At 42.0% G+C, this 15,312-nt stretch overlaps 4 protein-coding genes across 4 annotated transcripts; all 4 read left to right on the forward strand.

The window, feature by feature from the left end:
- Positions 1-6,886: 6,886 nt before the first annotated feature.
- On the forward strand, positions 6,887-8,167 carry J4E93_005600 (uncharacterized protein; the record flags this gene model as incomplete). The annotated part of the gene is made up of 1 exon (XM_049343520.1): positions 6,887-8,167. The coding sequence occupies one exon, from the start codon at positions 6,887-6,889 to the stop codon at positions 8,165-8,167; it is 1,281 nt and encodes a 426-aa protein (XP_049199613.1).
- Positions 8,168-11,101: 2,934 nt separating this feature from the next.
- Positions 11,102-11,607, forward strand: J4E93_005601 (uncharacterized protein; the record flags this gene model as incomplete). The annotated part of the gene is given in 2 exon segments (XM_049343521.1): positions 11,102-11,109; positions 11,124-11,607. The coding sequence occupies 2 exon segments, from the start codon at positions 11,102-11,104 to the stop codon at positions 11,605-11,607; spliced, it is 492 nt and encodes a 163-aa protein (XP_049199614.1).
- A 202-nt stretch (positions 11,608-11,809) lies between these two features.
- J4E93_005602 (uncharacterized protein) lies at positions 11,810-12,748 on the forward strand (the record flags this gene model as incomplete). Its single annotated transcript, XM_049343522.1, has 2 exons — positions 11,810-11,816; positions 11,856-12,748. The coding sequence occupies 2 exons, from the start codon at positions 11,810-11,812 to the stop codon at positions 12,746-12,748; spliced, it is 900 nt and encodes a 299-aa protein (XP_049199615.1).
- Positions 12,749-13,729: 981 nt separating this feature from the next.
- On the forward strand, positions 13,730-15,277 carry J4E93_005603 (uncharacterized protein; the record flags this gene model as incomplete). The annotated part of the gene is made up of 2 exons (XM_049343523.1): positions 13,730-13,736; positions 13,758-15,277. The coding sequence occupies 2 exons, from the start codon at positions 13,730-13,732 to the stop codon at positions 15,275-15,277; spliced, it is 1,527 nt and encodes a 508-aa protein (XP_049199616.1).
- Between the last annotated feature and the right edge of the window lie 35 nt (positions 15,278-15,312).

Genomic DNA, 15,312 nt, shown 5'->3' on the forward strand with positions numbered 1-15,312 from the left:
GTAAACTAAAAAAAAAATTAACTCTAAAGTCTAACTTACTTCTACGTCTAAAGCAATTAAAGCTATTTCTACTAGTAGAAGCTACTACAAACTAGATAAAGATTAATAATAAGAACTCTAGATATATAGTTAGAATAAATAGATAGACTAACTATAACGTAGACTTAGAAGACAACCTCTATACACTAGATAGAGATATAGCTATAGTTATGCGTTCTATAAGTTCTAGAGATACTATAAATACTAATAATTACTCTAGGTCTATAAAAGTAGAGTAAGAAAGTAGTAATATAAGCTTTATAAGTACAAAAAGCTCTACACTTACGTTAAATCTAGAGTTATAGAAGAATAAAGTAGTAGAGATTTATATTATAGCTAGAACGTTAGCTTAAAAAATTAGAAAAGATAAAAGCCTTTTTCTATAGTTAGCAAAGAAGAGAAGAATAAGCCTATTAGTTTTAGAAAGTTAGAGTAAGAGGGTTTTAAACTTAGCAAAGGCAAAACAGCTACTAGAGTAGAATATAGCAAATTTACTATAGCTACTAAAGTAGTTAATTCTTTTATTTAAGAGATAATTATTTTAGAGGTAGAGATAGTCTAGAATATTTAACTATATAAGGTTTTATTTCTATTATACGCTATATAGACTTAATATTAAAACGCTAGTATATTAGTTTTAAGCCTTTATATTAGCTATTACTACGTTTTTATTCTCTATACACTAAATCTTTTTTTTAATAAGTATATCTATAGGTGTTAGGTAATAGTAGTATTAAAAAAAGAATATACATACTATAGAAACTAATAATACTCTTTAGAAGTATTTTCTTACTCTTAGTTCTAATATAACCTCTCTTAAGATTACTTAGAATTCTAGAAAGTATCTTATTTTAGATAGCGTAGGTAGTAACAATAAATATATTAAAGTTACGCTCTACCTTATTTAACGTATAGTTATACTTACCTAGATATAATTTATTAGTTCTTATTATTATAGTAGGTAGGTAAACCTACTAGTAATATATTCTCTTTCTACTATAAGTTTGTATACTTTATTAGCCTTATAAAGTAAGTCTTCTAGTAGAGGTTATAGAATCTCTATATATATAGGCTAGTATTTAACTACTAGAGCTATAGCTTTGCTATAAGCTAGTACTTCTAGAAAAGAAGGTAGCAAGAGCAGCTTCTTCTTATAGTTACATATTCTAGTGTAGTCTTTCTATTTACCTTAGCTCTATAGCTGTTTCTATAACTATTAGATCTAGCTAATATCTTTAGATATAGAAAATTTGTTATTAATTATACTAATGTATAAGTATTAAGCTTTTAACTAGATATATAATATAAGCGTATACCTAAAAGTTAAGTAAGAAAATAATAAGTCTACCTTTCTCTACTTATCTTTATTACTTAACTACAACGTTAAAAGCTTAATAATCTTTAGTTACTTATAGGCACTAGTAACACGTAAACCTCTAATCTCTTTATTACTATTTTCTATTTATACTATAATAGCAAATATACTATATATTATAAGTAGTAAGGTATAATAGTTCTTCTAGTAAAAAGACTTCTTATTTTATATAGTATAAGGTAGAGTATATAATAAAGAGTATAGAGCTATTACTAAATTAGAATAGATAAGTATAGGTAATAACGTATTATATATAACCTTAGCCTATATAGTATAAAGTAGAGCGTAAGGCCTATCTCTACCTAGAGATATACTATAGTAAATGTTCTTTTGCTCTCTCTTATGTTTCTAGTATACTTCTTTACTAACTATTTAGATAGTATCTTAATTCTCTAGTTTAAGTAGTTTAGAAGATAAAGCTAAGATAGAAGATACTAGTCTAGACTATAGAATATTCGCTATAATAGCTAGGTACTTAGTAGAGTTATTTTATTATAATATACTAAGAAAAGTATATAAAGTTAAGCTAGAAGTAAAGCTTTCTATATCTATAGTTTTAGGTATATTCTCTAAAACTAGTATATAACTACTTTAGAAGTCTAATAAAAAACAAAGTAAAGAAAAAAGTGTAGCTAATAGAGCGCTTCTTCTAGTTAATAGTAAACTACTTTAGGCTTAGCTCTTTAATAAGCATTATAATACTTAGCTATATCTATTTAATAATAACCTTACTATAATATAATAATCTATAGTTCGCGCTCTTATATTTAATATTAAAACAAGTGTAGCTACTATTAGTTGCTAGGTTTATGTTTCTTTTTTAATCTTAGCGAGCTACTAGAACTCTTAACGTGTAAATATTATACCTTAGAGCCTCTATTATATAAGAAAAATTCTTAATACCTATATTTTAGAAAGAGTGTTTAAAGTTTCTGTACATAATATTCTAGATATAATAAAATTACTTATACGCGCTTTAGAAACGTTCTAAAATAAACTAGAATAGTACTATAATTTCTCTAATAAAGTTAAGTTCTATTAGTATACAGTTTCTATCGCTTACCTAGACTTATTATTACTTCTTTTAATAAGTAGTAATAGCTAAATTTCTAAGTTAGCTATCTATTAGTTAGTAAGTTATCTTTAGTAGTATATATTCTACTTTTATATTAAAGAGAATCTCTTTAAACTCTTAGTTAGAGACTTTATCTTATATAATACTTTAATAAACTAGTACTATATTATTAAGTATAAGGTATAGAAGAATTACTTAATAGATAGTGTAAAGTAAAAACTTAAGACTTATACAGCAAATTAGCACTTTGTAATAATATATTAATAGTTATAAGTTACTATAATAGCCTAAACAACTATATATACTAGTAAGAAAAGTAGTTAGAGAGGTAACTAATCTAAGAATAATTATTCTAATAAGTTTAAGCTACAACTTAATAGTAATAAGATTAATATAACTATAGAAGGTACTTAGCTAGTTAAATTTATTTAGTAGTAGAATAAGAAAACAAGAACTACTCTCTACTAGAAATAGAGAGCTTCTAGAAATAATTCTAGTCTCTATAACTATAAAGTCTCTAATCCTAACACTACTAGTTAGAAAATTAATGCAGATACAGATATAGATAGTATAGATATAGATATAGATACAGCTATAGATAGAGATAGAGATAGTATATTAAAATTTAACACCTCTACGCGTAGAATTTATACTAGGCTAAACGCTTAATACTATATTCTTTAGAACTTAGTATAGCTTTCTAATTAATTTACTATTAATAGTAGAGTTTAGAGATTAGTAGTTAACCTTAGAAGACTATAGAACAAAGACAAGATATATATATATAAAATATATTATATCTCTCTAGACCTATTCGCTTATATAGATATAACTATAATAGAGAACTATAGATATATACCTATATTAGCTCTTCTTGTTATATAGAGAACTACTTTAGAAAATCTCTAATATAAACTTAATATAGACATTATAAAAAGATATATAGTATCTTATAGCTATATTAACTCTATTCTTATAGTAAGTCTGCGCTTTTCTACTAATAAAGATATTAGTATATTTAGTATCTATTACTAGCTAGTGCTAAATAGTTACTGCAAAACCTATAATTTCTATAAGAATAATAGTATAGTAAGTAACCTAAGGTAGTATTTAAGTATTAAGAGAGAGCTTCTTTAGCTTACTAACGCCTCTTCTAGCTAACTAAGCCTTCTTAGTACTAGACTTCTTAAGAATTTCTAACCTAAGAGTTTTTTTTATATTAAGAATAGAGACTTCTAGTAATACTTTAAAGACGCTTTCTTTAAGCCTAGCGTTACTACTTTATCTAAATTCTAGTAGGTAGAATAGAATTATAGAAATCTACATAGAAGAATGCTAATAGCTATAGCCTAGTATAATAACTAATAGTATTTATTTACTACGTTTACTAATCTTTATAAGCATTATAAAGAATATCTAGAACTTTAAGTCTATCTTAATAGATAGTAGCATAACAATATTCTTTAAGTAATAGAGTAAGCTTATAGTTAAATTTTCTAAAGATAGTAGTACCTATAGCAAAGAGCTTTAAGTTCTTCTCTAAGATACTTAACTATATTACAACTACTATAGCTTAGTAGAGTAATACTAATTACTTATTTCTAGCGCAAGTTATATAAGCTTTACTAACTAAGTTATAGTCTATATAAGTTATTATAAATTCTATAAAATAGTACACTACTTCTAGAACTCTCTTTATATTAGAACTCTACTTAAGATAATTACTAGAGAGTGTAGAGAGTATTAATACTACGTTCTATATAACTAATATATTAATAAGAGCTAAGAGTGTAACACTCTTAGTAAAGAATATAGAACCTATTAAAAAGAAAGTGCATAATATACTTAATAAAGGTGCATTTGTTTTAACTACCTATATAGTGCCTTATACTTAATTTTATAGACTTTATTTAGTAAAAAAATATTAAAAGACGCCTAGCTTTTATTCTAGAACTACTAGAAGATTTTAAGATTTTAATACATTTAGTGTATATTACTATTAGCACTAAAGCTTCTATATAGACTAACAACATATTACTTTTAAAGTCTTACTAAGAAGAGAAACTTTTTAGCTATTAATATAACACAACTTAAGTAGCTAACAAAGATAACTACTCTATTATAGCTTAGTTCTTAAAGGTAACTATAATAGTAGAACACTAATACAGCTACTATCTATTTAATAGTATTATTATACTAGAAGTAGGCCTTAAACACTTTATTCTCTTTAGTTTATTTATTACTACTCTAGCTAAGAATTCTAATAAACACTTTACGCTAGTATATAATAGCTGCCTTTATCTTTATAGGCAGAGCTGTTTATAGCCTAAGCTTATATATAAAGTTATAGATATAAATAGTGTAAATAATTAATAAATTACTCTAAGTAGAAAGAGTAATACTAGTAATATAATAACTATTCTATTACTTTCTTTAGAGTAGGCACAGCCTATAAAAAAACTTCTATATATTACTAGTAAGTTACTTAAAGGCTTAGCTATAATAGAGAACTATAGAAAGTCTTAATCTACGTATTAGAAGCTTTTATAGTAGTAGTATAATAATCTTAATAGTATTAATAGTATTAATAGTAGTAATAGTCTTAGCAGTCTTAGAATATAATATAAGATAGATAAAGTAGACCTTAAGAGCTCTAATAATAGCCTCTATAATAGCCTTAATAATAGTTTATATAATAATTACTAGAATAGCCTAACTAAGAGCTTTCTTTTTAGTAGTAGTCTTAGAGTAGTCTATAGAAGCTTTAATAAGTAACATAGTATAAGAATATAATTAATATAGGTATAAAGAGAGGTAATACAACTAGTAATAAGATTAGCTTTAGACTTACTAACGCTAGAAGAACTTATAAAAGAGGTATTAGTAATATAGTTAAAAGCTTATTTAGTATACTAGTATAGCTTTTAGTATTAGATTTAAGCTACTATTTATATCTTTAATAAGTTTTTAGATCTCTAATTTTACTATAAGCTATAGAATAAAGATAGAGGTAGAGAATAGAAAGTATATATATAAAAGTACAATTTTGTAAGCTAAAATTTTAGTATTTTATTACTTTGCAATCTATAGCTTAGTTAGTTATAAGCTATTAAGAATATATAATTATATTATAATTCTCTCTACTATAGTATAGGTAGATATTAGTATTTATAGAATAGTTGCCTTACTACTCTAAATTTTAAAAGCTTTAACTATACTAGAAGTAGTAGCGCTAAGAACCTAAGCCTTAGCCTATCTAACGCCTATACCTCTAAATATAGAATTTTAACTTTTTTAGAAATACGTCTTTTTGTGTACTAGTAATAAACCTTACTCTTTTTAGACTAGTTTACGCTATAGAATTAGTTTACTAATAAATTAACTACCTATATTAATACAATTAGCAAGATATATATATACAGGCTTATTATAATAATAGGTATAGCAAGAGTTATTTAACAACCTTATAATATAGGTGTAAGAAATGTAACTTACTTTGTGTTAATTCACTTACTATGTACCTCTATCTTGAGAGCTGCCGAACGCGAGGTTCACAGATGATGACATCATTACTCTAGCCACTTTTAGCGCTAGCGGGCTCACGAGCCATTACCACACACCACCACGACCGAGCGTCGCCCACAACACCCTTCTCTTCTATCTAGACGGAATTCCGCGATTCGCTTGGAAAGAAGACAACCAGAGTGTTATGCATCTGGTACGAGAACGAACTACATACATCCTAGACTGCTGCAAAAGCTGCAATGTCTGCATCCTTCACACCAAATGGAACCCTGAGGCCAAGTGAAGGTGAAAGAGCATGGAAAGGAGCAAGCCCCCAGATTAAAAGACATTTAGTACCAAAAGCTACCATGAGCGAAGCCTCGGGTCTCACGAGCCTCCCCTCGCAACGGATGAAATCAGTGTTAATGTGCTGAGAATGTCACATCTGGCTATGAGACGGTCTCTCTCACGCCTGGAACTATCGCAGGTCACCTCGACTGGTCCCGTCTTAACCGCTTTTCGAGACAATCCTATTGTTTCGTTAAGTGAACGCACTCAAAATGGATCGTTTTTGCGTCTTCACTACGACTCACAATAGGAAATACCAGCCTTCACCACCCGATTGGGACAAGATGGCAGAAATTTGTGCAGCTCACCTCGAGACAATAGCAGCTTAATGAGAAGAAGTCGCAGCCGTCGACAGCAGTCCTCATACTTAAACTGCCCTCCCCCTTGGCAGACTCTATCGCCAGACCACTCAGCTTCTTCTATCTTCTCATCACGACTTTCTCAGTTTACAGCACTTTACCATACATTCTTCAGCACTCAGCTTCTTACCTCCATCTTCTACTCTTTACGATACCCATTACTCTTTACGATACCCTTCTATCGCAATGTCTTCCTCTACTCTCCCCTCGGTCGAGCTGGTCTCACCTGGCATGCTTGAAGCAGCCACGATTCTCGCTGGACTTCGTCACGCTCGTCCCAAAGATTCCTTCACGACCCCGACAAGGTCACCTTCCGTCATCCTCCCTTCGGTTGAGCAGGCCTCATCGATCGATGTACACATGGGAGCCGCTCGTGCTGGACATACCTTCGTCCCTCGCTCCACTGGCGCTCCTTCCCCGTCTGCTTCTTACAGCTCTGGTAGCCCTCGTCTCAAGCTCAAGCTCAGGCGCACCAAGGACACCACCAAGAATACCACCGCGGTCGACTCGACTCCCATCCCCGTGAGCCACGCCGCCGGCCTCCCGAACGCAGGATCTGGTCGCTCAGGTCTCAAGCTCAAACTGCGTTGCATCCAATCCGCCCTTCATCCTTCTTCACCCACCCCCATTGCTGGCGCTGGCCATAAGCGCAAGATCGATCAACTCGTCACTCACTCTGAGGACGACAACGACTCCGAGGCCGACATCATGCCGCCCAAGCGTCGCATGAAGCAGACCGCCCAACCTCCCCTGCCAATCTCCGCGCCCACCATGAAGCGCAACAAGCGCATCCTGGACCCGAAGAGGGCTGATCACGCAGCACTCATCGCCACCGCCGCCAAGGCTGGCAACGAGTACTACGACTCGGACGTGGGCGACGTCGCTGGCGACGTCAAAGACACCACCAAGCCAGAACTGTTCCGCAACGTCACCTGGGGCGCATACGCCACCGACTACGCCGACGACGACAACTTCAAGACCAATCCTGAGTTCACTCAGTTCGTCCCCGGCCGGTTCGAGCTTCTCGCCGACGGCACCGTGTTCGACCAGAAGCACAAGCTGGTCGTCAAGCTCCTCGACAAGAACGGCAAGAAGCGCATCTTCGCCAACCCGCCCCCGCGCAACTGGGCTTCGCAGGAGGCCATCACGGCGCTGAACAAGCGCACCGTTCAGCAGATCCGGCGCAACACCAGCGTCCGGTTCCGTGAGGTCGTGCAGGCCTACGTGGCGGAGGAGCGCAAGTGGATCCTTGCCAACCTCACCGCCGGCAAGCCCACCAAGGGGTGGAAGGCCTTCGTTGAGGCGTTCAACCAGACCTTCGGCGGCAAGGTTCTCGCGGGTACGGCTGGCGCTCGGCCCTTGAGGAGTCACTCAAGTCTCACCAAGGAGGTGGAGAGATTTGGAGCTGACTTCTACATGAAGGGTCGGGTGCCGGTGACGGCCAAAAAGGTGGTCAAGAAGGAGTGAGTGGCTGTTGCAGCGGCGGCGGTGATGGTGGTGTTCGGTTTGCGGGTGGTGGTGGTGAGCTGGGCGCTGGTCGTCCGTAAGTCTCACCTTGACGATCATTAGCTAGTTGTGAGCTGGGGCTGGTCCCTTGTAAGTCTCAACAATTCATGTATACACTCTCTGAACCCTCGTATGATGCCTTTGTGATGACCAATATTGACTGAAAGACTGGAATGTGAGCCTCCGGGCCATGCATGCTATATATACTTGGTGAACTGTAACGTGTATATCGTCTTCCCGCTGCTATGACCTGTGCCGTTCTAACCCTTCGCACATATATGTTACCTCTAGCCTTCACCCTTCGCACCCTGAGGCTGAGTCAAAACTCCATTGCATCCGTCGCCATGGCATTCACCCCCATTGATGCAAGCACCGCCGCAACATCGTCGACTGCCTTCGTGATCTTATGATGCTCCTGCTGCACCATCTCCACACACCGCATAACCTGAGATCGCGCGGTATGCGCATCAGCTGGTCGCGCTCCTTCCGTACCCGCGAAATGATCCACGACATCAAATAACTGGTGGCCATAGCTATCGTCTGCGCTCGCGGAATAGCGTGAAGAGTTCGCGCCATTCTTCTCGTCCTCGAACATCGGAAGGTTGTATTTTTCTATCACGGTCTTCGTCATGATTGCGATCTCGTTGTGGAGGAAGATCGCATCTGAGTTGGAGTTGAGCATGCGAAACAGTCCTGGTGAAGAGCCGGACCCGCTGATGTTGCATCGAAAGACTCGTGTGATAATGTTCCCGTAGAGCAGGAAGTCATTGAGACCAATGATATCCTTGAGTCTTTGGAGGATACTGTTGGTGTAACAGGACGTGTGTGTGTTCATTGTCTCGACCATTGTTCCAGTTAGAGTCGATCTTGTGTGTTATCGGAGCGGTTGGCGGTGAGTTGGAATGTATTGTTGAAAGCTTCCGGTGGCGGGTGAAGCGGTAGAAAGCTGGGGTGTTTATAAGGGGCCTACAGGCCTTGACTTTGAGAGTGAAATGGGCCGAGTGGAATGAGAGTTAGAGTATAGATCGTTCTCAATATATATATGCGGTGAAGAGGGGGCTGATTCACATAACGAAGGTAGGGCCACAATGGTCCAAGTGGTGAATCGAAAGAGCGTCTCAATTGTCGCCACTCCCGCGGAGCGACTGCGGCGGCCACAAAGCAGAGTATCGCAAGCTTCATTTTCTTGCAAGGCGGGAAGTGTGTCGGGTAGGATTTTTGGGCTTGACTGGAGGCAGTGGAGGTGTCCATGGTTCTGTTTGGGTGTCTTGGTCTCGGGTTGGGTGTGTTGATCAGAAGCAGCACCTGACTGATCAGCTTGGTAGCAAGAGATGTAAATGCAATATATATATATGTATAAATATAAAAGGAATTTGAGAAGCAAGGGAGAAGGTAATTCCGTCACTCTAATAAATACTTGCACTTACCTTGTGGTCAGTGGACTATTGCTTGTTTGGCCTCATTATCTGACCTCAGTTCATTGTCCTATACGAGCGAAACATCAAAGTTAGTTTCAATGATTGCGCAGGCAGTTATGCCAAAGCTTGTCGTACAACGAGACTACGCTGCCAAGTGAGTGTAGGATGGAGTGGCCTCTACTGCAAGCTGAGCCAAACTGCGCGCAAGACCCTTCAGCCATGATACCTGCTGAAAAGGCGCTACAGTTGTGACAAACACAGATTCCGGCGTGGCGGGTAGGTCAAAGGGCGATTGCAAAGACAACACAGCTAAGAGAGCAGCAAGATCGAGGACACCAATCTGACCAATGGCAGGCGTGTCTTGCACGGTACTGCCAAAGCGGAGACGAGAAGCCTCAAAATCTCTTCGAGCCTGCTCGCGCTGCTGAACAGCCACACCCTGCTCTTCCAGTATTTTCCTGGTCTGCGCAACTTTCGCCAGCTCAGCTGCCCTCTGCGCATCGTCTAAGCGCCTGTAGATGAAGTCGACTACCACACATCGCGCGACGAAGACATCCTCTCTTGTCATCAGCGAGAATCTCTGCGTACAATACTCGTGGAACCTTTGTATCAAGGGATGCGAGAAATTCGTTCCCGCGAGCACCGATGGCAGGTTCGGTTCGTCCTCGTCGTACATCTCTAAGAGCAGGGCTTCGTGCCACATCTGGATGTGTGGACGAGCACGCAGAAAGGAGATGAGGTGGGCTTTGGCGATGTGCGCAGAGCCAGACTTGCATAGTATGTGCGAGATAAAAGTCAGGTAGTAGAACCACTCCACTGCCGAAGTGTACGACTGAATCGTGGAAAGGATTACTGGGATGGTGTACCAGCTTGGGCGCAAGAGCTTTGGCTGCTGGGTGGATTCCATTTCGGTGAAACCGCGCAACGTCGAGCTGATCGTTTGGACACGCTTTGCTTAATCTTCATTCGGTTGTAATAGCTGAGAGAAGCTCGTGGAATCGCGCATACTCATGGAATGACTTCGATTGACGGCGTTGTGAAGGGCGATGTCGAGAAACAGTGTTTGTTTGCTGGTGATCGATAGCGCAAGGGATGGACAAGTCCACCAATGGACGAGACTGCATCCGGAGGTGGTATGAGTATGGAGCGCGAAGCGGTCATGATGCTTGGGACACCAGGTAACGATATTGTTAGTTCCAGAACGGATCATCATGTGCTTTGCGATCCAAAAGGGTGTACAGGGTACTCAATGAAAGACACGAACCACCTTGCACGTGTCAGTGCAAGAGCAATCTCTCCACCACCCCACCATACATTGGAGCACTGCGGCTCTCATGAAGAACAAAGACCACTATCAATTCTTACCACTTATTTCTGCAGCCGTCTTTGCTCTCCACTGCCCATACAACAGTAACTATGTCCACTCGGGAGGTTTCGGTAGAAACGCCCTTCCCCGACATGAACATCAACAAGCAGCATGGCCCTGTGCACGTTCACAGTGCGACCGCTACAATCACCACGATCGCGAAGACCCCACCGTCCGAGGGCTTCACCACTAAAGTCATCAAGGTCGTGATGACATGCACCGGCAACCTTGACACCGACACCATCCTCATCGAGAACCCCGATATCCTTCGCATGTTTGTTGAGAAGGAGGGAAAGATAGTCATCAGTTTCTCGCATCTTCCCATGATGATACCGATCTGGAAGTTGGAACCTGCTGGCCCAATGCCTGACAACCAGGGTCAAGAGGACACCGATGAGGACTTCGAGATGATAAGGAACGCTTGGAAGACCTGTCTACTCGTATGGGGGCGCCACGCGGGGCTCGACGAATTGAACAGGCGAGCGGCTGTGACTATGCGTGCGATGCAGGAACAGGACGAGCTTGCTGCTCGAGCTGGTAATGGTAAACAATTGCGCTCTCTTCAAGTTGGTTGTTTGTGCTTTCGAAGTCAGTCTCCCCGCAATCGCGATCGCTGACCTTTGATAAGCTGAGCGTCCACGAGCAGTATTTGCACCATCACTATCGACGACGCCAACAACGACGCCGACAACGACTCCGCCACCATCGACGACTCCACAAGATAGCCCGCCGAGACATCCGTTCGTCCTCCCTGGCGTACCAGCTTCCAGGAATTCTCGTCGCGATCCAAGCCAGGCATTCCCGTCGGCCCCGACAACGATGACACGTCCTCTACGTATCGGTGGTCATACACTACTACAGCCAGAGGACGTCGAAGGACATTGGAGCGACGCAGAGGAAGAGATTGGGGGCCAGACTGCTGGCGACTCTTCATCAACCGGAGCGCACAAGCCCGGGTCTGAAGACCTTGCAGCCTTAGTCCGGCGTCGCCAGGCCGAAATTGAGGCTGCTCAGGCCATGAGGACGGGGCCGTCGAACCCTTTGGACGCACCTCGTTTGGAAGATGATGATAAAGGAGCTGGAGATCCTGAGCTCTTTGGTTTCTCGGGTATAGATGACGAAGGAGGTATGAAGGGTCAATTCGAGGACCAGTCGGAAGAAGAGCCTGAAGAGGACAGCGAAGACTTCGAAGATAGCAGCGAAGAAGCCGACGATGACAAAGAAGACGGAAACTTCGGGGAGTCTCTCCCTGTGAAGGGCAAGCGCTCGCAAGCTACCCCGAAGAAGGTCTCACGACCGTCTCAGAAGCAGCTTGGAAAGCGGCCTGCCAAGCCCACTCCAATAGAAGCCAATACCCAGCCCCCCAAGTCAAAGCTTCGAAAGACTGGGGTTCCGATCTGGCCGACGACTATCATCACCACTGGTACCGCCGGACCGAGTCTACGACAGGTTATGGAAGAGATGGGCCAGATCCTGACGACAGACGCTGAGCGTCAAGAGTATATGCATCTCGTGTGGACGCGTCGTCGAGCCGCCGAGGAAGACAAGGATGCTACCGCCGAACAAGCAGTGCTTCATGACCTAGAGACCTTTGTGCGTAATCACGGCATCGTAGACTTGCACAACCGATGGGCACGATGGATGGAGTCTGGCGTCAAGACTGCTATGCCCATGTATAAACCGGCAGGAACTGGTGTGATGGATGCGGATGAGCGGAAGACGATGTTCGAGAGGAAGAAAAGGGTGCGTCGGGGCTAGGAAGGCTTGGTGGGTTCGAGACGAAATGAGACGGTTCGGCGCGGGTTCATGGTGTTGAGACATGATAGGGAGTCGAGAAGGCTTTGCGTATGACACTGGTTGTTAGCTGGAGGGTAGAATGTCTTCGTTGAAGAGGACAAATTAAATTGTGATGAATCCTCGATGTACTGAGCAATGCGCGCCGATATGACGTCGTGTGATCGCATGTGTAGAACTTGGGCCTGTAAATATGCTTCACAGGTAACCACGTGCGACAAAGAGTATTGATGAAAGTGAGGTAAATGTTGGAAAGTTCCTCAAGATGGCAACCACAGTCTTCTTCAGATGTCGTGAAGTTTGGTGGTTCAGGGTCCGAGCACGCGTTTCGCGCACGCGACATCGGCGCTAGTTTCGGTGATGATGACGTCATCACTCTTCACAACACCACCGCAACCACAACCACGCATCTCCAGTTACCTTTGGGGATATACTTCCGAGCCCGCCCATCTGACAACTACATTAAGACCTCAGGATGCTCGCCATAAGCAGGTGTCATTGCCTCCTTCCCAGCGAAGCGTGGACTTCGAAGACGCCTGACAGCGACGAAGACCGCTCACAATGCTCACGACATCTTGCGATGCATGAGATGAATCCAATATTGTTACGGCCCGCATCGGCTGTGCAGAAAATTCTCCGCACGCAAATTCACTATTTCGATGTCGAGCCGCTATGACCAAAGGTTCTTGGAACTCATCGACATTGCTCGTCCTCTTACATGCCCCCAGTCTTCCAGTACGCACTCGTGTACTGATCATAATCTTTCTGCCTCCCGCCAACTCAACAAACTCCGAAATTAAGACTTTCAGGTTGAAAGTCACGGTGCGTGAAAGCTCGTCGCAAAGGAAACAAACGGTAGAGCACCCCGCCAATCACTTTCTCCTCGACTAGGAAGCCTCACACTCCTGCATCCGAATCGCTGTTACCGATAGGAAAGTCAATGAAATGGGAAGTGAGAGCAGCGTCCCGGCAGCTAGGTCTTGTGACAAAGAACCGAAGCAAGCAGCTAAGAAGCATGAGCCCGGCAAAACCGAAACAAATTTGCCTGGTACAAACTTCAGCGAACCCAAACCGAAGCGACACAAGACTACCAAGGCCAAGACAGTCATGAGATCTCCCACTGAGCGCATACCGCATTCCGTGAACAGTCGTGCGTCACAAGGTCAAGGCACTCAACAAACTGTCGATCACCTCCGGGATAAACACTTCCAGCCCCAAATGCGTGAGAAGGGAGGACGTAATGGAAGGAACGACAGTACGACCGAGACTCCAACAAGACGTTCGCATCGGAAGAAGGCTGGTGGACCGGAAGCTGGACCGACTACTCCTCTGGTAAAGAGTGTAAACAAATACGGCTTTGAGGTATGGGTCCCGGCTACCGGATCGAACAACCTTACGGCGAGTCAGAGTACTAAAGAGGAGACTGCAAAACCTCCTTCTCTTCAGGAAGACGACATCTCCGATGATGTTTCAGTCGAACCCGCCTCTGATACTGCTGTAGCTGACCCACGCAACGAGACTTCTGGAGACGCAATATCCCAAGAGCACACTGGCGACGATACAAGACAAAATTTCGTCATTGATGTCGTTAGGGGCGACGTGAACGAGAAGACGATGGCAATGGAGGACGTTGTCGACACCAACTTCATTCTAGAACGCCTGAAGACATATAATGCACAAACCCCTACCAACAAAGACAGAGGTGCGCAAGATGCTATTGACCGGGAAAGACAGCCGGTACCTGAGCAAGATGTTCAAATGATGGATGTCGACGACGCTCAAGTTAGTGTCACTACTTCTGGCCTTGGTCGTGACGACACCAATCCCCAAGTCAACCACCATGCTTCCCCAAGCTTAATACCGAAAAAGGAAGTTGGCGCTGCTGAGGTCGATAACCCATTGCGAGACGACCGCGACGTTGTAAGGACGACACCTGGCCCCTTGTACTGGCGTGCAGCCGACAAACGAACGGAAACTGGGGTCCACTTCTTCAACATGCCTTTCGAGGACCTGCGTGAGATGACGCGACTTCAAGCTCTCGAGCGAGCGCGTCCGCAGTCATCCGATGAGCTTCGTGCTCTGCTAGTCTCCGCAACTACCAGTAGCGAATCCAGTCCCGAAGAATACGCCCTCGCCGATGCCAGAGTCAAGCTACAAGCATGTCGCAATGCGTTGTATGGCGTTCGACTAAGGGAGCGCATGGCTACGATGCGCATGGCAGCCGCTCGCGCGACGCGACAGCCGCGTGATAGTGTTGCAAAGCTTGAGGTCATCACCGAAGAGGCACGGAAGGAGCTTCTTGCTGCTCAAGATGCATTTGATGAGGACTTTCGGAATGTTGCTGCCGCCAAACAAGCCCTCAAGAATGTCACAGGTAAGCCCGTGCCAGATCTTCAGGACCCAGAGACGGAAGCGGATGCTTTGAGAAGGGAGAAGATGGTTGATGAGATCAATGGGGCTATTGCAGAGTATGAAGCGCAGGTGAAAGCGTAGTACGGTATTATTGACGCACACTTGAGGCACGATGT

This window comes from Alternaria ventricosa, assembly GCF_023758065.1.
Source record: "Alternaria ventricosa strain BMP 2768 chromosome Unknown scaffold_8, whole genome shotgun sequence".
Classification (NCBI taxonomy): Eukaryota; Fungi; Ascomycota; class Dothideomycetes; order Pleosporales; family Pleosporaceae; genus Alternaria; species Alternaria ventricosa.